General features: G+C 37.0%; 1 protein-coding gene across 6 annotated transcripts in view; it reads right to left on the bottom strand.

Annotated features, from left to right (window-relative positions):
* LOC132099008 (neuron navigator 3-like) overlaps window positions 1–23,610 on the bottom strand; it is a 333,516-nt gene that overhangs the window by 50,646 nt on the left and 259,260 nt on the right. For all 6 annotated transcript variants that reach the window (XM_059505367.1, XM_059505363.1, XM_059505364.1 and 3 more), the window contains 4 exons: window positions 22,456–22,568; window positions 9,429–9,537; window positions 2,024–2,392; window positions 603–734 (listed from right to left, as the gene is read on the bottom strand). In XM_059505367.1, coding sequence (XP_059361350.1) covers window positions 603–734; window positions 2,024–2,392; window positions 9,429–9,537; window positions 22,456–22,568 — 723 coding nt within the window. The remainder of the gene's footprint in view (window positions 1–602; window positions 735–2,023; window positions 2,393–9,428; window positions 9,538–22,455; window positions 22,569–23,610) is intronic.

Raw genomic sequence — 23,610 nt, 5'->3', positions numbered from 1 at the left:
GAAACCTGTCAAAATATGCTTTGCATTTGAGTCTCAAAATATAAGATTTGTTTATATACAGATACTAAAAAGACGTTCTTATCTTCTAGTTTGACAGTAGACAAGATGCAGGTTACATGTAACTGACAGGCTGCTATGATACCGTCTGGACCTCATCAGTTACAGTCACATCCCAGTCATTAATCTCTGCTCTCAAACAGCACAGACAAAAGCAGGAAGAAACTGATCACAGAATGGTGATATAAGGTCCTTAAAACGCTGAATCTCATTCATCACCTGATCTGAACTCTGTTAAAGCCCTCAAAGTGGTGTCAGAAATGGTGTCACATTGATATAAATCACTTGGATTAGAGTTTCTGCTAAAAAATTCATGGTTCCCATAATCAAATGACACAGTGAAGGAGACCAGCAATGAAATGAGCTTCATTTTCTAACATTTTGCCAATATCCCAGAGTTATGGAAAATGTCACATATTCATTTAAATCTTGTCAGAGCTTCTTACTTTCTTAAATGAGATTTTCTCTCAACCTGTCAACACTTGGCTGTTTCATAGCCTGCCAGAGACCTAAAATGAGTGGAAATCCATGACAGGAAGTCTTACCTGTCTTCCCCTTGCATCTCTTTGACCCCTTTCTGAATGACCTCTCGTGCAGGTGTCATCTCTGGTGGGCGTCCAACATTTCGAGAGTAGAGGTCGACATTCCGAGAGTAAAGACCCCCATCTGTGTGGTACCTTAAAGATTAAATAACAAATTTTATAGTGAACTATTATCTGGGAGAATTTATATAAGTGTGGTTAAAAAAATGAGGTTACATATGCATAAATATAATACTATATATGTATTGAAAACAAAGTTCACAATATTTTTTCATCATTTACTCAAATTTGTTTCCAGTTTTGACAATGTTTGTCAATGTTGGCAAATGCTATTGGTTCTTACAGTACATGTGTTGTAAGTTCATTCAGAAGCATAAATGATTTTTGAGAGCTATGACAATTCAGTCTGTTTCACACAAAAAATTTGTTGTACGATAAAAAATAAAATAAAATAAAATAAACTTTGAATGTCGTACATGAGCTTTCCACAGAAATATAAATGTAATTCCAATTTTTAATGGCAAGAGGGTGAAGAAATTCATTTATTTATGTAATAATTTAAATAAATTAATAAATTAATTAATTATCATTGTGTCCGCATTCTTATTGTAATAAAACGAAAACTATTCAAATTATTATTATTATTATTATTTTTAACCGATATAAAGCTGAAATATAAATAAAAGATAAAAAAATGTTTTAAACAACTGACAAAATAAGTTTTAGTATTAAAATTACTAGAACTGAAATTAAAAAATAAAGCTAAAAAGAAATATTAAACTAATAACAAAACTTAAACTAAAATTAAAATAAAAACCTCAAAATATAAAAATAAAAGTTAATACAAAATATAAACATGATACTAAAACAACACTGCTTTATGTGTATATATGAGAATAATTTTTAACTTACAGATGAGAGAGCACCAAAAACACAAATGTTCTGATAATTAGCATCTTACATCAGCTAATCGCTGTTTTAATCAGATGTACTGCCTGCAGGAGCTTTATTGTATTCATTAACATTCTCAAATCCATCACTTTCATGCAAGTTTCTTCAGGTTCAAGTATCAATACTTCTGTTCCCGTGTGAGTCAGTCTTTCATAGACTTCATTTCTAGTGCCATTTTTCTTTCTCTGTCAATTCATCAGCGTAGAGACGGCAAGTGCAGAAGCAATAGTGCATCAAACACTGATGTATATGTGACCCTGAGCTATTCCTCCAAACACAGACACATGACGGCGTATGATTGTTTCTCACCCACATATGGATACTGTTATTAATCAATCATCATTTTTTTTCAAAAAGCCAACAGAAAAAAAAGTGCTTGATAATTCGATTGACATGCTTAAACTAACTTATTTTAGTGTAGTTTCTTTATGGTTTGTTAACCAACGTGGTTTTGTAATTTCATAGTTTCTTACCCACTGATATCATCTGTGTGTACATTCTTGAGGAGTATGTCACCATCGCTACCGTATCCGGTCACGTCCACCTCTGGCCCCGCCTCCGAAATCCCACCTTTCTCTCCCGGCTCTGACCCTCGAGCCCCTGAGGCGGCCGCTCTCCTCAGGGGGGCAGTGTATAACAACCTTGAGGGGTCACAATAGCGACCAGTGGTGCCGGCACTGGATCTGGGAGGTGTGTAGCTAGGAGCATCGCCGGCCTGAAGACGGGGGTTCGGCGCTTGGTTGAGACGCCAAGACATTGGGGAGGAGCGGCTCGAGAGGGCAGGGAGGCCACGACCATTCACTTCTGTAGTTACAGTGGTGTCGAATGTCGTCTCAAGGGTACTACAAAGAAAAAAAAAGAGGAAGAGGAAATTAGAGGAGAGAATTTGGCGGATTTAGGTTATTAGATCAATATTCTGCTTCCGAAAGAGCCGACTTGCGATTTAAAGTAATATATATCCAACACCTGTGCCAAGGTGTGGAGTTTGCTCGACAGTTTTGAGGACCATTCTGTACCCTGCAATGCAGAACTGTTTTTAAAGTAAAGTTTAGAGTTTAAAATATCCACCTACTGGCTTGAATATTTGTGCTGACTTATATGTTGAATACACAAATATAGTTGACAACTGAGTTGATTTGCTACAAAACAATTGTGCCCATGAGCAAAGAATTACTGTTCACTACTGTTCAAAAGTTTGGGGTCTGGACTTTTTAAATGCTTTAGAAATAAGTCTCTTATGTTCTCACAAGTTGCATTTATTTAGGCAAAAAAAAAAAAAATTATATATATATAAATATATAAATATTTATTTTAAATCTTAATTATATATATATATATATATATATATATATATATATATATATATATATATATATATAATTAAGATTTAAAATAAATATTTTCTATTTGAACATACTTTAAAATGTAATTTCTTCATGTTTTTTTTTCACTTGTAAATTGTAGTACATTGAAGAGCGAATGCGACTGACATAAATAGGAATGCTAATCGACACAATTATATTGTAATGTTTTCAAACTGTATAACCCACCTTTGACGGAACATATCACTAGATAATGCTACACATATCACTGGTATGAGACGGCCCTTAGAAATGTAAAGCAACTATTTAAATTACTTATTTTATATTTGTTAACTAAAATAAATAAAAGACGATTCTAATAAAAAAGACAAAGGAATAAAATGGTAAAGATACAAATAACCTAAAAAAAACACTCATATTTAAAACTATAATAACTATGCTTTTTGACTGATGCATACAGTAGCGTCTTTGCAAGATCCTGCCCACAACAGATCCTTGATATGTCCATATTAGACCGAGTCTCGCTCCACAGCAGGTCTTCTATCTGTAGGTTGTGAATGTTTAGCGTGGTGTGAAGGACCCAGCTGAAGCAGAAAGGTTGCCAATGTGCCTGTGTTTGATTGCTTCTCTCCGTAAAATGGAAGCTATTCTCATCGTGTCATGTCTAATACACTTCAACTAGCAGCAGCCCATCAACAAGCATGTTAGCACGGGCACCACTTCAGTTTAACCTCCTGACCTTTGTTAAGTGCTGACCTTTGACTGCGTGACTATAAATGTGTGAACTGATATGTGCATAGGTGTCTCCACACATCACAAACTTGTTGATGCATGAACGTGTGAGAAAACAGCATACAGACAGATGCTTAATAATGACACATCCAAGATGACTGTCCAGCAACAGCTCTCTCTAGTGGTGAGATTACAAGGTCACATTACAAGGATATTTTTAATGAGTAGGCTTCATTTTGAATATTCAGCATTAAATATACTGTACAAATTCATAAATTTGAAATAGTCTGTTTAAACAATATCTACAAGCATAAAAAAGTCCCTATGACAGTCAGTTATTTTCATGAATATTATTGTCACTTAACAAATAAGTCATCAGCACCAAGGCAATGTTGTCATATATTGATATCTTCACCATCAAAGTCCATTCAGAATGAATCTCATTAGTGGTTTGCTAGCATGTAAGCTGGTTAACAAGGTCCTATGGAAGAAATACATTATCAAATACTGTGAAAATGTGAGCTACAGCAGTTGTAGACAAAAAATACATGTAATGAATTGTACTGAACGATCCAAGGGTCTCATTTACAGAAACAGCTTTCGTGCCTATTGTTATTCTGCTGCGCTAGGTATATTTGAAAGGGTGGCCACCAGTGCTAAGTGTGGCTATTAAAGCTTGTTCTGTTAGTGTATGAATGCTCCTATTATGAAATACACCAGAGACTTGTGACTCAGCTGCAGTGGAGGTTGAATAACAACCCAGTAATGGTCGCACACATGGCTGACCAGTGTTTTTGTATAGATAGGCCACAAACACAAATATCTAAGCAGTAATGTTGAATTTTGCAGTCTGAACACAACACAGTTTATTTTTGGAATTTGAGTTATTTATTAAATGGTGCCAATATGTAGACAAGACAAATAAGAATGAAAAGCATGCATGCATATACGATTAAACAAAAGAAAAGAAGAAGGGGGCTTTGGTTGCACTGTAAAAAAAAAATATATATTTTGCATGATTTGTAAATAAAAATTTATGTAGTATGTTTTAAGAAAACACTCTCAGTTTTTCAACGGTTTGCAAAAATTAATTGTTATTTCAACGTCAACGCACTTCATACGTTTCAAAGGCTTTTATCGACAATTACATGACATTTATGCAAAGAGTCAGTATTTGCAGTGTTGGCCCTTCTTTTTCAGGACCTCTGCAATTCGACTGGGCATGCTCTCAATCAACTTCTGGGCCAAATCCTGACTGATAGTGACAAAAAAAAGTGACGTGACATTCAGCCAAGTATGGTGACCCATACTCAGAATTCATGCTCTGCATTTAACCCATCCAAAGTGCACACACACAGAGCAGTGAACACACACACACACACACACACACTGTGAACATACACCCGGAGCAGTGGGCAGCCATTTATGCTGCGGTGCCCGGGGAGCAGTTGGGGGTTCGATGCCTTGCTCAAGGGCACCTAAGTCGTGGTATTAAGGGTGGAGAGAGAACTGTACATGCACTCTCCCCACCTACAATTCCTGCCGGCCCGAGACTCGAACTCACAACCTTTCGATTTCGATTGACTCTCTAACCATTAGGCCACGACTTCCACAAATCGACTTACACAAGACTAGCAACCCATTCTTTCATAATCACTTCTTGGAGTTTGTCAGAATTAGTGGGTTTTTGTTTGTCCACCCGCCTCTTGAGGATTGACCACAAGTTCTTAATGGGATTAAGATCTGGGGAGTTTCCAGGCCATGAACCCAAAATGTCAACATTCTGGTCCCCGAGCCACTTAGTTATCACTTTTGCCTTATGGCACGGTGCTCCTTCGTGCTGGAAAATGCATTGTTCTTCACCAAACTGTTGTTGGATTGTTGGAAGAAGTTGCTGTTGAAGGGTGTTTTGGTACCATTCTTTATTCATGGCTGTGTTTTTGGGCAGAATTGTGAGTGAGCCCACTCCCTTGGATGAGAAGCAACCCCACACATGAATGGTGTCAGGATGCTTTACTGTTACTGACAAGCCTTTTTCCAGATGCCCCCAACAATCGGAAAGGGGCTTCATCGGAGAATATGACTTTGCCCCAGTCCTCAGCAGTCCATTCACTATACTTTCTGCAGAAGATCAATCTGTCCCTGATGTTTTTTTTTGGAGAGAAGTGGCTTCTTTGCTGCCCTTCTTGACACCAAGACATCTTCCAAAAGTCTTGGACTCACTGTGCGTGCAGATGCGCTCACACCTGCCTGCTGCCATTCCTGAGCAAGCTCTGCACTGGTGGCACTCCGATCCCGCAGCTGAATCCTCTTTAAGAGAGGATTCTGGCGCTTGCTGGACTTTCTTGGACACCCTGAAGCCTTCTTTACAAGAATTGAACCTCTTGCCTTGAAGTTCTTGATGATCCTATAAATTGTTGATTTAGGTGCAATCTTAGTAGCCACAATATCCTTGCCTGTGAAGCCATTTTTATGCAACGCAATGATGGCTGCACGCGTTTCTTTGCAGGTCACCATGGTTAACAATGGAAGAACAATGATTTCAAGCATCACCCTCCTTTTAACATGTCAAGTCTGCCATTCTAACCCAATCAGCCTGACATAATGATCTCCAGCCTTGTGCTCGTCAACATTCTCACCTGAGTTAACAAGACGATTACTGAAATGATCTCAGCAGGTCCTTTAATGACAGCAATGAAATGCAGTGTAAAGGTTTTTTTGGGATTAAGTTAATTTTCATGGCAAAGAAGGACTATGCAATTCATCTGATCACTCTTCATAACATTCTGGAGTATATGCAAATTGCTATTATAAAAACTTAAGCAGCAACTTTTCCAATTTCCAATATTTATGTAATTCTCAAAACTTTTGGCCTCGACTGTACTTACAATTTCTGACAAAACTTTTTTTTTGTGTAGTACAGACAGAAATGGATTTAATGGATTCATGCAAGAAGATGAATAAAGTTTGTACAGTAATACATCTTTAACATTAACTTATGCATTAAATATCATGCATTAATGCATTATGCATTAAATATCATGAACTTACAATTAATATTTTTTTACAGCACTATTCTGGGCCATTATTTATTCATAAATATACTATTGTTTGTTGTACAGTAAATTCATGTTCATTCAAAATACATCATATAGTGTTGTAATCATTAACTTAAATGAAAACTTGCTAATTAATAAAATAAAATATGATTATAGGAAAAAACAAAAAAAAAAATATAGATATATAAAACATAAATTTCAAAACTAGTCTTGGCTACTAACTGAAAGTGTAAATGTAAGTACTTAAAATAACAATCTAAAACAAACAACAAAAAACTTAATAGACATGTTAAAAAATAATACAAATCATCAAAGCATATGTAATCACTTAAACTAAAATTACAACTGAAAATATTAAAAAGCTAATTCTAAATATTAATAAATGCTATCATAGTACATAAATAATACTAGAAAGAACACTGATTTATAGAATTTGAAATATTATAAAATAAATTCATACATATTATCAAAGTACTTGTTAGTTCATCACACCTAAATAATGTTAATTTAAAATGCATTAAACTCAAGAAGCAAAATAATCACCAACATAATTAATAGGTGTGTATTAACAGGCCTTTGAACTGTGTGAATTGTATTTAGAAGCAAAAATTTGGTCAGGTTTAAAGTCACTGTATTCACTGCCCTCTGGTCACCCAGCATTTCCTAAAAGTGGCTCAGGAACTGTGTAATTCGAGCATACCTGCAGTACTATATTATATACTGCTCCCAGTAGTGTTGAACAAAGAACCCTGAACAACTAAGAAACAATGACTTCCCTTTTCATCTACAAATCAAAGTCAACAAGAAGCGTATGAGCTGAGGTTTATGGCTTGCTAATAAGATAAATCATGTATCTAGAGTTAGTTAACGTCACTGGATGCAGGACATTTGGGGTAAGTTGCTCTGACTAATCTATTGATCTCCCGGATCACCCTGTGGCCCAGTCACCAGTGTTTATCTCTCTCTCTAATGTCACTCCTCGTGACAGCTGACAGTTCCACTATATATATTCCTGATGTCTCGTCTTCTCGACAACACCCGTCTCTTAGCAACATGCTAGTGCTATTGGGAAATGGTATTTTTCTGAATCTGCCATCCTCCACTGCTATCCCTTGAATGGACACACAACAAGGAACACAACAGAACACTTACAGAAGCCACTGGTGGAAAAGAGCTAGAGCTTATTTCAACATCCTATTAGAAAGACCTTCTACAGGAAGTATTGCAGGAAGAAAGGGGGGTGCTGATTGGTACATATGTAATCAATTATGGCTTATGATAGTTTGTAATCTTCTACAGTATTTTTGAGATACACATGTACAGTACATATAATGGGACATGTAACAAGCTCTAGCTGGATAAATCTGCCAACATTTCAAACAGTTTGACTCACCCAATTTTATTATTATTATTATTATTTTTTTGTCAATTTATAGTGCATAAATATTTTAATGAATTTTGTAAAATAAGTGTTTAGTTAATTTTATCAATTTCATACACATCTTATTCGTCATCACTGGACTGCATTACAACGGATCTTTTTCTTTTAAATCTGGAAATAAATAAAAATATATTTTTGTTAAAGTCATGGGGTACAATAAAGAAGAAATGTATTTATAGTAGAGTGCTGGAGATAATATATTTTGGAATACAAATGAATAATAAGTATATTAATAATATGTATGATATTATTAATATAATATGATAATATGTAATTAATCAAAAAAATATAAAAAACGAAAAATATTTAACTTAAGCTGCCTTTATGGTAACTACTTTCATTGAGTCAACATTTGATAAATTCCCTTGACATTCTTGACTTTAATTCTAGAGGGATTTGTATTTTATTTGAGATGCTGTGTTGACCTTGAAGAATATATATATATATATATATTCTAACAATCAATACAAAATGTAATCTCTGAGAACCTTCAAAATATGAAAACAGACTCAGATCAATAGAGCTGTGTGGTGTTCCCAACACAGCACTGAATATGTGTGGGAAGAAGATTCTGAAAGGACACTTACACTCTATAATATTTCAGATAATATACAATATGGTATGTTTGGAGATGAATGGAAGTCAATTAAAAAAAAAAAGCCCAAGCATTAATTTCCAAAGAAGATGCTCCCCCTGAGGGAAAGAGAGAGAGAGAGAGGGCCGACACCATCTGTCATGTCAGAGCGCTGCCTCTGAACCACTATCCTGTGAAATTATGTTCACATTGTGAGTGAGATAAAGAGAGAGGTGCCGAAATAGGCCATTCCAGAGCTGGACAAATGTGGTTACGCTTATGTATTTTCTGCAGTAATTGGGTGTTTGGGAATTTGGGTTGATAAATTCAACAAAAATGAAAGCATTTTTCATTTCACAATTAGATTGGTGAGAGTCTTTGTTAGCAAAGATGTTGGCACAGTGAGGGTTTGCATTGTTTGTGAGTGCCAAACTGAGCTCTGTCTTTAAAAAAATTAAATTGGCAAAAGACACCAAATTTTTAGAAAGTGCAGCTGTCACTGTTTTGGAGCTAATTAACTTTCTTTTCATGATGTTTTACTCAACTACTATATATATATATGGATAAGACAATCCCAGAACACATTGCAACAACTCATTGCAAAAAGCTTCACAAGTAAGATCATGCTTCACTATCTAAATTTTGATGGTCCATCAGATAAACTAGAAATAAACCAGCTCTAACTTGCCTGGATATTTGTTTTTGCTGGGGTTTTTTTCCTTCTGTGCATTACAATGACCCAACACTCACCTGTGGCTAATCTGTGTCCCACGTAAACTAGACATGGTTTCTTCAAGATTCTGTCTCAGATCTGCAATGTTCTTCACTGTACGCATCCGTCTTGTTTCTGGATCCTCCCCTGATGGACAGAGAGAAGAAAACATAGGTTACTGACCCTGTTACAGGTGCCAAGTCACTTGCTAGTAAATAGTCTGGAAGACTGGGCATTTGATCCAGTCAAACATGCTGCGACCAGTGGTTATGGAGGGTGTCTGCTCTTTCATGTAAGCTCAGACGCTGAAGTTACAGCTTGCTGTGCAGCTGATGGGATAAAGCGACAGATTTCACAGTCATAATTTTTTCTGTGAAGCACAGAGTAATCCATGCGCTATGACACCACTTCCTAACCCCTAAGCCTGGCTCAAAGTTTGGCTGGAGCAAGATTTGCTCATAAAGCAGAAATATGTCAAATTTAAACAGACTTAATCTAATAGAGTTGTTTTCTAAACAAAAGCAGAGGTATGAACTCATATTATATTCATCAATATAATATTATTTGGATCTGTTCCCCCATAATATGGAAGCATATGGGTAGCAATATTCAATTTGGAATGTAATATGCAAAAGGACAATGCAATATGTAAAATGGCAATGCATTTCTGTATTTACATTTACATTTTCCAATACATTTGTGCAACGTTTGGTGCAAAATGAAAATGAAAATTAAACGACATAATTTTCATTTGCCATTTCATACACCAGTTTTAATATGTTAAATTAATACTAACTTTAACGCTTTATAAGTTGCAAAATGAAAATGAAAATGTATTACAGAAATGATTAGATATGTATAACATGTTCAAGCAAAAACTGTGGCAAAATTATCATTCAAATGCTATTTTTCTTAATTGCATTGACACTCACAGTCAAGACACTTTCATTCAATGTCCCGCAATGAATGTAGCTCCCTCCCGCCATTTCAATCACTGCGTGAACAAGGCGGGGCTTGCAGAAGGTTAAGAGACTCAATACTCAAGAGGATTCAAGTGAGAGAACATGGACAAGACATTTGGTCCGTGTACGTTTCGATCATTTCGGTTTATGGCTTCAATATTTCATTCGCACTTTTTTGGGCGGAGCTGAAACGCTGCTTTCATCTGATTGGTCGAATCGCTCCACCTTCAGCTCGGTCTTTTCATTCTTTCAGACAGAATAAGAGTCAGTGCGAGTGCAGCACTGTAATATCTGAAACCACCACTCACTGTTGATTAGCATAATATTTGAATCAGATGTAGCTGGGCACATAATTCGTGCTGCTGAGACCTGCAAATTATTTCTAGGTTGTAGTATTGTATGAATATTGTCCCACTGATAAATACAGTGCAAATAGTTATGTCTCTTTGGATAACAGTGAAGTGGAAATAAATATAGTTACATTTATGAAATAAAATTAAATAGGATTTTTTGGGAAGGTAAGTCTGGCCAGTTATACAACAATGCGAGTCAGATGAATCTGAAGATCTGAGCTGAATTTGGTGAAACATTAAATTTCTAGTCTCTGTCAATTACTCTCATAATAAATAATAATAATAATGTTACCAGTATTTTTCGGACTATAAGTCGCAGCTAAGTATAAGTCGCATCAGTCTAAAAATACGTCATGACGAGGAAAAAAACCTATATAAGTCGCACTGGACTAAGTCGCATTTATTCAGAACCAAGAGAAAACATTACCGTCTACAGCCGCGAGAGGGCGCTCTGGGGTAGGCTACAGGAGCACTGAGCAGCATAGAGCTAATTTTACTATTTTTATTTCAGAAATGTAACTATATTAATTTTTACAATTATTTATTAAAGGCAGGGTAGGTAAAAAAAATGTATAAAAAAAGTTTTTTCCAAATTTGTTTAAACTTTATTTATATATCAATACATAATTAAAATGTAAGTACTCTGAAAAAGAAAGTATAAAAATCGAGTGACTGTAGACCTCTCACGACTGTTTTAAAGACAGCTCATTATTTCCATTCACTCCACCCCCTCCCTTCTGGGCTCCTTCCAAAGCCTCTACTACGGCTCGCTAAGTAATGTTATGTTAGCTATATTACGCAGCTACGTGTGCTAATGACACATGCTTCATGAAAAAAATATGTATGATCAAAATACAAAAAGAAAGATTTACCTGTCCAGCAGAAATAAAGCCATCAAGGAGTCACTTTTCAGCCCCTTGAGTTCCCTCAGTTCTCGCCATCACTGGAAAGCCACGCAGATATAAACTCGCGTTTTATTTCTTTGTTTATCCAAAGACTTTTTGTTCATTGCCTTTTCTTGTACTGTTACTGTCTTCCTTTTTTGCCTGGTTTGCCTTCACTAACTGCGTAGGCTGGTACTGTGAAATTTGCTTGCTGTTTCTCTCCCATTGTTTTGGTAGTATTCCTAGGATCCGTGCCTGTTGAATTCCTCAAATCAAACGTGCACGCGCAAGTGGGCAGGTCATGTGTGGCAAAAGGGTGGTTGCCATGGTTGCGAGAGAGTGACAGTCGCCTAAGCCAATCCTATGTTTCGTCCCGAAATGGAAATAATGAGCTGTGTTTAATACAGAATAAACGGTCTAGAGTCACTCGATTTTTATACTCTTTTTATCAGAGTACTTACATTTTAATTATGCATTGATATATATAGAAAGTTTAAACAAATTTTGAAGAAAGTTATTTATACATGTATTGCCTACCCTGCCTTTAATGTCACACACACATACCTAGTGCCTTATGACTTAAAAGATGAGAGTGGTAAATGTTACAGACATGGAACTGTTCAGTCTATTATTGATTTTTATTTCCACTTCACTGTTATTCAAAGAGACTGAACTATTTGCACTGTATTTATCAGTGGGACAATATTCATACAATACTACAACCTAGAAATAGTTTGCAGGTCTCAGCAGCACGAATTATGTGCCCAGCTACATCTGATTCAAATATTATGCTAATTAACAGTGAGTGTAGTTTCATACATTACAGTGCTTCACTCGCACTGACTCTTATTCTGCCTGAAAGAATGAAAAGACCGAGCTGAAGGTGGAGCGATTCGACCAATCAGATGAAAGCAGCGTTTCAGCTCCGCCCATAAGTGCGAATGAAATATTGAAGCCATAAACCAAAATGATCAAAACGTACACGGGCCAACTGTCTTGTCCATGTTCTCTCACTTGAATCCTCTTCTTGAGAATTGAGTCTCTTGATCTTCTGCAAGCCCCGCCTTGTTCACGCAGTGATTGACATGGCAGGGGGGGGCAGACACGTGATTGGCTCGGAATGCATTTTCAATGTGCACATTGAATTTTGCTACATTCATTGCGGGACATTGAATGGAAATGCAATCGTAAGTGTCTTGACTGTGAGTGTTAATGCATTTAAGAAAAATTGCATTTAAATGATAATTTTGCCACAGTTTTTGCTTGAACATGTTATACATATCTAATCATTTCTGTAATACATTTTCATTTTAATTTTGCAACTTATAAAGTGTTAAAATTAGTATTCATTTTACAACCCGAATTCCGGAAAAGTTGGGACGTTTTTTACATTTTAATAAAATGAAAACTAAAAGACTTTCAAATCACATGAGCCAATATTTTATTCACAATAGAACATAGATAACGTAGCAAATGTTTAAACTGAGAAAGTTTACAATTTTATGCACAAAATGAGCTCATTTCAATTTTGATTTCTGCTACAGGTCTCAAAATAGTTGGGACGGGGCATGTTTACCATGGTGTAGCATCTCCTTTTCTTTTCAAAACAGTTTGAAGACGTCTGGGCATTGAGGCTATGAGTTGCTGGAGTTTTGCTGTTGGAATTTGGTCCCATTCTTGCCTTATATAGATTTCCAGCTGCTGAAGAGTTCGTGGTCGTCTTTGACGTATTTTTCGTTTAATGATGCGCCAAATGTTCTCTATAGGTGAAAGATCTGGTCTGCAGGCAGGCCAGGTTAGCACCCGGACTCTTCTACGACGAAGCCATGCTGTTGTTATAGCTGCAGTATGTGGTTTTGCATTGTCCTGCTGAAATAAACAAGGCCTTCCCTGAAATAGACGTTGTTTGGAGGGAAGCATATGTTGCTCTAAAACCTTTATATACCTTTCAGCATTCACAGAGCCTTCCAAAACATGCAAGCTGCCCATACCGTATGCACTTATGCACCCCCATACCATCAGAGATGCTGGCTTTTGAACTGAACGCTGATAACATGCTGGAAGGTCTCCCTCCTCTTTAGCCCGGAGGACACGGCGTCCGTGATTTCCAACAAGAATGTCAAATTTGGACTCGTCTGACCATAAAACACTATTCCACTTTGAAATAGTCCATTTTAAATGAGCCTTGGCCCACAGGACACGACGGCACACTGGACCATGTTCACATATTGCTTCCTTTTTGCATGATAGAGCTTTAGTTGGCATCTTCTGATGGCACGGCGGATTGTGTTTACCGACAGTGGTTTCTGAAAGTATTCCTGGGCCCATTTAGTAATGTCATTGACACAATCATGCCGATGAGTGATGCAGTGTCGTCTGAGAGCCCGAAGACCACGGGCATCCAATAAAGGTCTCCGGCCTTGTCCCTTACGCACAGAGATTTCTCCAGTTTCTCTGAATCTTTTGATGATGTTATGCACTGTAGATGATGAGATTTGCAAAGCCTTTGCAATTTGATGTTGAGGAACATTGTTTTTAAAGTTTTTCACAAATTGGAGAGCCTCTGCCCATCTTTACTTCTGAGAGACTCTGCTTCTCTAAGACAAAGCTTTTATAGCTAATCATGTTACAGACCTGATATCAATTAACTTAATTAATCACTAGATGTTCTCCCAGCTGAATCTTTTCAAAACTGCTTGCTTTTTTAGCCATTTGTTGCCCCCCGTGCCAACTTTTTTGAGACCTGTAGCAGGCATTAAATTTTAAATGAGCTAATTAAGTGGATAAAAGTGTAAAATTTCTCAGTTTAAACATTTGCTATGTTATCTATGTTCTATTGTGAATAAAATATTGGCTCATGTGATTTGAAAGTCTTTTAGTTTTCATTTTATTAAAATTTAAAAAACGTCCCAACTTTTCCGGAATTCGGGTTGTACATATTAAAACTGGTGTATGAAATGGCAAATGAAAATTATGTAATTTAATTTTCATTTTCATTTTGCACCATACGTTGCACAAATGTATTGGAAAATCTAAATGTAAATACAGAAATGCATTGCCATTTTACATACTGCATTGTCATTTTGCATATTACATCCCAAATTGAATATTGCTACCCATATGCTTCCATACCATAAAGATTACTTAAGAGAACCTTTTCTTCAGCATTATTGTTAGTGACTAATGAGCGCCTTTTTGTGTGAGACATTGAGTCATTAATTTAATTGATTCATTTAAACATCTACTTTGAGATGCAAAGTAGACACCAGAAATGCTGTTTCCCCACAAATGACAACAATATATATATATTTTTCTATAATTTATTTAAAAATAAATACAATCAATAAATAAATTAAAATAAATTGTAAAAACACCTTTACAAAGCCAAATAAATAAATAAATAATAATAATAATAACAAAATGATGTCAATAATGTGCTTTACAAAGCAAGAAACTTGATTTGAATATGATTTGTTCGCTTAAAAGAGTTGTTCATGAAAACAACACTAGAACACAGGCTCTAGATCTGCAGAGGTTCAGTAAAGTGCTTTCTTTACATTGAACTCAATGAATAAAGACACTCATAGAGACACTCATACAGGCTGATGATGGCAGTAGTGTGTGGTCTAACAGCAGGTTTGCAGGTTTCTCACATCCCATTAGAGACCTACTTATTTGATCCAATCATATCTGGTATTACAGACTCCCCCTTAATATATAACACCATGTTAATGGCATGGCCTATGATGTAAAACACTAATTATTAGTGTTTAATAGAAAATAGAAAAATTAATAGAAAAAAAATCTATCACGTAGTATATTTGTACACTGATCTTAAGTGTGTTGCAGTAAAGCTCTCATATGTGGCCATTAATTTCTTTGTATTTTTCTATGTACTTTTTTCATATTTACTTTCACAGTACACATTAATTTTAAAATACATTTTAAATGTGTCCTTTTTGAACATTTTAATGAAATAGATAGAAGGCTTCAGCAAAGAAAAAAGAAAAGAAAGAAAAAAAAGAGAAATATAATATATAAAAATATATAGGTGATTCCCATCTGAATCATGATGAATCACATTAAGCTTTACACCTAGAACTATTTCCAACAGCGCGTCTCACTTGTCAAATACTTCAAGGTCAAAGCTTATTTTTCTTTTGTGTAAGTAAACACTTCCTCATATTGAGTGATAGCATGTCTGTGCTGCTGCTGAAAGAACTGGACAAGTCAGAGTCAAATCAATGTTTTTATTTATTTATTTATTTTTTTTTTTTTAAAGAAAACTGTCTGACAAACAGAAGCAATTATGCAATTAAGCCTGTCTAAAGGCGTCTGAGTGGAAGATGTGTCTGAGAGTGCATAAGATTGATGAAGAGCACAATCAAGTGTGAGAGTGTCATGATGACTAACCACCAATCCAAGGCCAGAATGAGAGGGAGAAAAAAAGTTGAGAAATGTGTCTTGAGGCCGTTTTATATTCTTATCAGACACAATTTGCAATGGATGCATGATTATATCCAGTTTTAGATGGCTAAACTGCAATCTAAAGAAGTTCATGGTATAAAACAGTACACAATGTCTGTTTTCATATGTATATAGAGCATTATATTCCTCACAGCAGATGATTTAATTTGTTACAAAATTTGACTGCAGGAGGGAGTAACATAAACGACTTAGCAACATAAGATCTCAAAAATGACTTTTTCAGCTACCATGCCAAAATCCTCAAAATCAAAATCAAAATCTCAAAATCATACCGCATCAAATATTAAAGATGAAATGTCAACCTAACAGAAAAACAAAAACAAAAAACATTTAAACTCACAATTTAACTATTTGACCGTCCTGATCCCTACAGCACAGAATAGCACGACCCTGGAGCACAAACAAACACATATGGAGTCACTATGAATGTATCAGGGCCTCTGTTACCCAGAAGGCTTTGTTTTATAGGCTTATAATGGACCATTCAGCCAAACTGTGTAAGGCAAGTCATTTCTCTCCCCTAAATCTCACATATAGAGCTACAGAGCCATTTAAACATAGCAGGTGCATGGCTATTCTCACTGCATGTGAATGCTGGATACAAACAAAAAATACATTGAATGAATTGAAAATCAAGAGATCTCTGGGTATCATAATGTGCACTTTTTGCCCTCTGGGTGAGCAGACACATTTCTGCAAGCACCACTTGAGCCTGTCAACAGCAAAGGAGGGTGTGAGGACACACCGCTGGCTATGTCTGATCAGATGGTAGCTGAGAGTTTCCACTGATTTAACCTCATTGTGGCAGTGTGAAAACTAACCTCAGAGTCTACAGCTTCAAACCGGAATCTGTGTCGAATGCGTTGTGAAGTTAGTGTTTTGCACAATTCAGTGCTGTGTTGTACTGTATCACTCATTTCAAATGGAGATTCAAATGTGTGACACAGCAGGTTTGTGCGCCCTCATAGCAAAGAGCTTAGTCATTTACATAAAGTGTTAAAAGGTACAGTAGCAAAAACCTGCTTAATTCTAAGGGTTAGAGAGAGGGTGGAATATGGTCAAGCAAAAGTAAATAATGACTCATTTTGTGAGTCTTGAATTTTAATATAAGCTGAAAGAGAAAAAATGCTGTACAAAATTGACCGTTATCATGCTAGGATGCTCTAGTTGGTTGATAGGGTGGCTAGAGTTCTCAATATGTTATGAGTGGGTGTTAAAGTGTTGCTAAGTGGTAGTTAAGGTGCTCTGAGTGGTTCTTAGTGGTTATTTGCTATTCATATTCTGGTCACTATGATTGGTTTTTACCTCAATGTTTTGTAAATTGTTTGTCGCTATTTTTGATATTATCTTTTTTTATTTTATTTTTTATTTTTTTTTTTTTTTTTTTCGTTAAAATGCTGTGTGAAAATGCTGTGTGAAAGAATGCTGCTACAGGGAACTGAATTACTTCAATAAGATGAGGTGGTGGGCTTGTGAACAAATAGCCCCCTGGTTGACGGTTAACACTAGATGGACTGAGAATATAAGCATTGATCACACCGACGGGAGGGTAAATAGAGCTATTGATCAGAGCAGCAGACAGCATGGCAGCACCTCAATAGTCTGCAGGTGAATCTGGCTTCTAAATGTTCTCCTATAGCACAATTAGAGCACCATAATTCAACCAACACCCCCAGAAACCTTTCTAACGCAATTACACACACACTCGACCCAGAGTTCAAGAATAAAAATTATCACGACAATGGCAAGGCACAATCACAGACTCTTACAATAAGCTACTGATGCGTTGGAGTGACACTTACGGCCTGCCTGTGGGTTCAAAACCTGCTCCAGGTCTCCCAACATAGTGAGTATAACCTCTTTATCCAGCTGTGCCTGCTCCTCCCTGGCACTCTCAAGCTCCCAGTCTCCTCCAGTGCCCGCAGGACCTGCGCCGGGGTCCTCATCCAATTTTCTACAGCTGTCCGCTTTCTCCACCAGCTCGGGCCGCTGGTGCTGATGTGCAGGTGCCATCCGGTTGGACTTACAACCCCAGGGCAGAGGTATAAGGGAGTGTTCGGATTGGGAAAGCACCTTGGTGAGGGACAGCGAGAGTGACCGAGCTCGGGTGCTGCTGTCGGGATGTCTACGGGCGCTACCTCTGCCATGTTGGGGCGAGGGCGACGAAGACGATGTCCCGGAGGCTGACGAAGGTGGGCATGGTGGTTCATCCAAGTCAAAGGCATAAACCCTCTGCTCCCCATCGCTAAGCAGCACGAGATTGCCAAGAGAACGTTGCTTGCGGAGGTTTAAGTTGTCATGGAGAGGCAGTGGTGACTTGCAAGGCGGGTTACCGCCCTGGAACACAGAAAACTCGGCTCCTCGCTTCATATTTTCACACGTTCTTTAGGATCCCTCAACACTTTTTCTTCCTTACCTTGAAGCTAGTTCCTACTCACATGATCTGTGAGCTTCAGGTGGCTGCTGGCACACATGCTCAGTCGCAAAGCTGCCCCTTGCTCCAGGGAGCTTCAAATATCATCCTGCCCACACACATGCTCGCTCTGCGCAGCCAATAACCAGCATCCAGGTGAATGCACTGAGAGCATACTCCTCCTGTCTTCCTCCTCTCTTTCTCTTCTAACACTTCTTTCTTTCAGTTCAGCACGGAGGATCATGCGAAGCAGATCTGCACCAGATCACGATTATATTGTGCTACACGCCCTTCACATCATCTCCCCCTCTTCCTGTTTCTCTTTCAGCGACCGAAGACTCTTCACACACTCTGTCTATTAATTACCGGCTAAAGCAAGCGTATGTGGTTCGCTCCAAGGGACAGCAGCAGAGACTGAGTGTGTGTGTGTGCACTCTCAGACACAAGCTCAGGGTCCGCCTGCTCCTTTTAACATGCTGTCAGCTGCTTCATTCTCTTCATCTATTGCCCTCTTTCTTCTCTGTTTCTCTTTGCAGCAATGATGGCTAGTTTCCCGTTGCTGTTAGCTACCGATTCAGCACACACCTTGTGTGTGTGTGTGTGTGTATGAGAGAAAGAGAGAGAGAGAGAGAGAGAGAGAGAAAGAGAGAAAAAGAGAGAGAGGTGGTAATAATGTAAGACAAAACTGTCTGTGATCTCTTCTTTAGACTCTTCATACTGGAGAAAGGTGTTAAGATGATACATTTAAGTTATGCAAAAAAGCTAAATTATGATATATACTGTATTTTTCGGACTATAAGTCGCATCAGTCCAAAAATACATCATGATGAGGAAAAAAACATATATAAGTTGCACCGGACTATAAGTCGCATTTATTTAGACCCAAGAACCAAGAGAAAACATTACCGTCTACAGCCGCGAGAGGGCGCTGTATGCTGCTTAGTGTAGACTGCAGGAGCACTGAGCAACATAGAGCGCCCTCTCGCGGCTGTAGACAGTAATGTTTTCTGTTAGTTCATTTCTCTTGGTTCATGTCAAATTAATTTTGATAAATAAGTCGCACCTGACTATAAATCGCAGGACCAGCCAAACTATGAAAAAAAGTGCGACTTATAGTCCGGAAAATACGGTAATGTATAATAAGATATATCCCAAAATAAGTATTTTCAACCTTAAGCGATCAGGGGCCCTATTATACACCCGGCACAATGCGACGTAAGGCGTAGCGCAAGTGTGTTTGTTAGTTTCAGTCAGGCGCATTTTCCCATCCAGCGCCAGGTTGTTTAATTAGCAAATGCATTTGCTCTTATTTGTGCGTGCTGGTCTAAATAAGAGGTGTGTTCAGGCATTTGTTATTTTAAGGAGCTGAAAATAGACTGTGCCATAGACCAACTCAAACCTGGTCTAAAGTCTAAAGTCAATGGCGTAATATTTGTTTGTTATTTAAAGTACGCGTTGATAGAAAATACGTCTCTGGGCATGTCCACAGTGCGCGTTAACTTTGCTTATTACACACAGGGATGCGCATCACAAAAACATGCCAAATTTTAAAAACAAAAGGATTACAGTGTAAAATAATATTATTGTGTAGACTACATAAATAAAAAAAATTAATGATGGATAGTCATTGCGTGTATTATAATTAGGCTACCTATTTGCAATTCAGCCTATTACTACCTATAATGATGAATGAAATTGGCAAATTAATTAAACAATTGTGCCAATACACGCACACATATATATTAACAGACTTATTGTGTGGAGCTATTTGAAAGCCTGCATCCAACGCAGACGACTGGAAGATTGACTGGCCACTTAACAGGTAATTTCAGCAAAACATCACTCGCTGAACTCCTCAGTTTAATCAAGATGTTTAATAAGTCAGTGTATTTTATTATGTTACGTATTACATATTACAAGGACACAATCACTGCTACTTCATCCCACGCCTTCTTCACCTCGGGAAGCTTTGGTGGATTCCTGCTTGTCCCATAGATGATCTGCTCACGTGCTTTAACTTCGCGCACAAGCAGATCAGTTTCTTTGCTTGAGAAGCATTCAAGTTCCTTCATGTAAATAGTGATCCCCCATGGCGCGAGCAAATTTCGCTCTTAAAGGGAATGGGAGATGACACTCTGATTGGTTTATTGAACATTACGCCAATTACTTATTAAGAGAATAGGGACAACCCATTCCAAAAATGCGCTCCGGCCCTGAGTGCACCGTGCACTTTACAATGTGCGTTTAGATGGTTAAAATAGGGCCCCAGGATTTCAATCAAAACAAGGACCCCCAATATAAAAATCTAGATTTTAACATTTGAGACTTGAACAAATATTAGTATCATTACCTTATATTGCTGATAGACAGAAAGTCTATAATATAATATAATATAATATAATATAATATAATATAATATAATATAATATAATATAATATAATATAATATAATATAATATAATATAATATAATATAATATAATATAATATAATATAATATAATATATAATCTTTGTTTAAATATTGTATTTAATGTTATATATAATTATCTTGCATTTAAAAAAAAAGACACAAATGTCTATATTATATTATATTATATTATAAGGTTTTGTTTTTTGTCATTAAATGACTCCAGAGAAGCACCAAATTTATTGTGTAATATTTCAGAATTAAACAGATATTTTTCTGTTTTTGTAAAAATTCCAGCACTGAGCTAATAGGGTACACATAACAGAGATGCTTATCCAAACTAGATTCCAGACAATTCAGCAAATAAATGTCTAAATTTTAGGCAAAACTACCCCCACCAGCCAGCCTTCTAAATGTGCAAAAACAGAACAGGTGCATGCAGAGATTTGGTTTTTGTACTTGCTTGGAGTGGAACATATTTTACAACCGGGCGGACCCCACAATGCACTTCAACAGGAAGTGAGTTCTGAGGTTAACATCTATAAGCACTCCATATGAGTTTCCCTGACCGCATTACTGCCCAAACCACAGCATTTCAAACATGACCGGATGATCCCAAACTCTAAAAATGCAATGCAAAACACACAACAAATGTCTGACCATGAGTCATAATGTTATTGCTGTGTCTAGATCCACTTGCAGACAACAATGTCCCTCACCTTCAAAATGACCACAGCAGGGCTGCATTCTCATTGACGTGCAAACACTGACCACATTGTGTCTGCAGTTTATTCACTTTAATTTGACATTCCAGGCATTTTTGTGCAAGCTGGAACACTAATTTATATCTCATTAGAGAAGAGTTGGCTGGTTTGAGGAAAAATGCTTGTGTCAAATTTGTTTTTAGCTGTTTTAGATTGTTAATTATGAACAAAATGTATTAAAGTAACAAACAGGGAACCTCAGGGATACAACAAGATGATCAGATCCCAACCTGATTAAAACTAATATTAATGAATAAATGAAATAAACCAAGAGCATTTGCAGAGGGATATAACAAGAGTGTCTGTGCTGATAAATATGCACACAGGAAATGAACAACTAGGACTGCATGTCATAGTGCACCCTGCAATTACAGAAACTGCAGCACAGGTAAATGCAGTATTTGGGCACGATTTGCATTTATTTCTCACAGTTGCTCGCCGACTGGTTGTTAAGAGATGTGTGCAAGCAGAGCCTGATCCCCAGGCAACTATCTTCAGCTAATCAGCTGTCACATCACAGTCCCACACACAGAGAAATACACACAAGCACAAATAAACAACACATTCTGCAGCCTGGCCTCCCAAACAAGGTCAGCCTTTGTCCACCTGTCATATCTGACCTTTTCTTGCTGTGATAGCAACATGGAATTAGTGGCTTGCAGAGAGAATCTGTGCCTGTGTTTTGGCTTTTGTGTGTGTGTGTGTGTGTGTGTGTTAGGCTTTTGCCACTCTCTTATGTCTGACTGTGTGTAGGTGTACAAGTGTACATGTGGCAGTACTCATCCTACTGTACCTGAGATCTCCTCCAGGCACTGTTTGGCGGTCTTGCTGTAGACCAGGTCTTTTGTGGGACTGAGGCAAGGTTCAGGGGGGACCACAGTTGTGCAGTCGTTCTCTGAATATGTCCTGATCGAAGCAAAAGAAAAAATTACTCAGCATTTTACACAGAGTCAATTTTTTCTGCTTGCATACAGTCAACATTAATTTTGCATTAGATCAACCGAAGTTCCATTTATTTTAAAAGACAAAAAAATAAAGTATCTATGCACTTTTCATTTTAGTAACATTAATATACTATAGTAGATTTTGATTATAGTTTGAACTAGACTCTTTTTTATATTTTCTGTTTTCATTTTAAATTTTGTTAGTTTCATAATTTTGCTGTTTTTTTTGTTATTTCAATTAGATTTTTTTTAATATGCCTATACAGTTTATTTTAAGTATTTTTTTTGTTTATTTAGTTATGTTAATATTTCAATTTAAACAAAGCAACAACAACAAAAAAAGTATATATATATTATGGGTGCACAATAAATATCGGCCGATAATTAATGTGCATCTCGTCAGTAAATTCCATCAGGTGCATGATCTCACATAGAGCAGCTGTTACAACGTACACAGAGCCGTTGTTAACTGAGAAGCTATGCAAATCCACGCTGATAATGAACATGGATACTGGGAAAAACTGGGTATATGCATTACAACCACACCGACGAAAAAAAGCCATCCCAGGCAGTGGCGGATCTAGAAAATTTTGCATGGGGGGGCAAAGGGGTGGCAAGAGGTCTTGGCAGGGTGGCAGGGGTACATGGAATCCCTATATATGAATTGCTTTAAAAAAAAAACACAAAAACACTTTTAAACTACAGAAGTTATTGTTTAATCATGCCCTTACACACTACAACATTTTTTAATTCACAACACACACACCAGTTATGTTTAGACTACTTAATTCTATTGTATTTGTTATTTCCCCATTTGTAACCTGGTTTCATTGCTGTGATATCTGAGAGGAATTGGATTTAATAGGACTGCTTAGGCTTAGCTAATCAAATGATCGATCTCCTAACTGGCACTGTATTGTGTGTTGTAACGTAACAGCCCAAACTAAAATTGGGTATTTTTATTTAAAGTAATTAATTAATTATTAAAGCGATTTAAGGGAATA

The sequence above is a fragment of the Carassius carassius genome, chromosome 22 (assembly GCF_963082965.1).
Source record: "Carassius carassius chromosome 22, fCarCar2.1, whole genome shotgun sequence".
Taxonomy (NCBI): domain Eukaryota; kingdom Metazoa; phylum Chordata; class Actinopteri; order Cypriniformes; family Cyprinidae; genus Carassius; species Carassius carassius.
The sequence above is the reverse complement of the archived record's forward strand: the minus strand, read 5'-3'. Positions and strand labels throughout refer to the sequence as shown.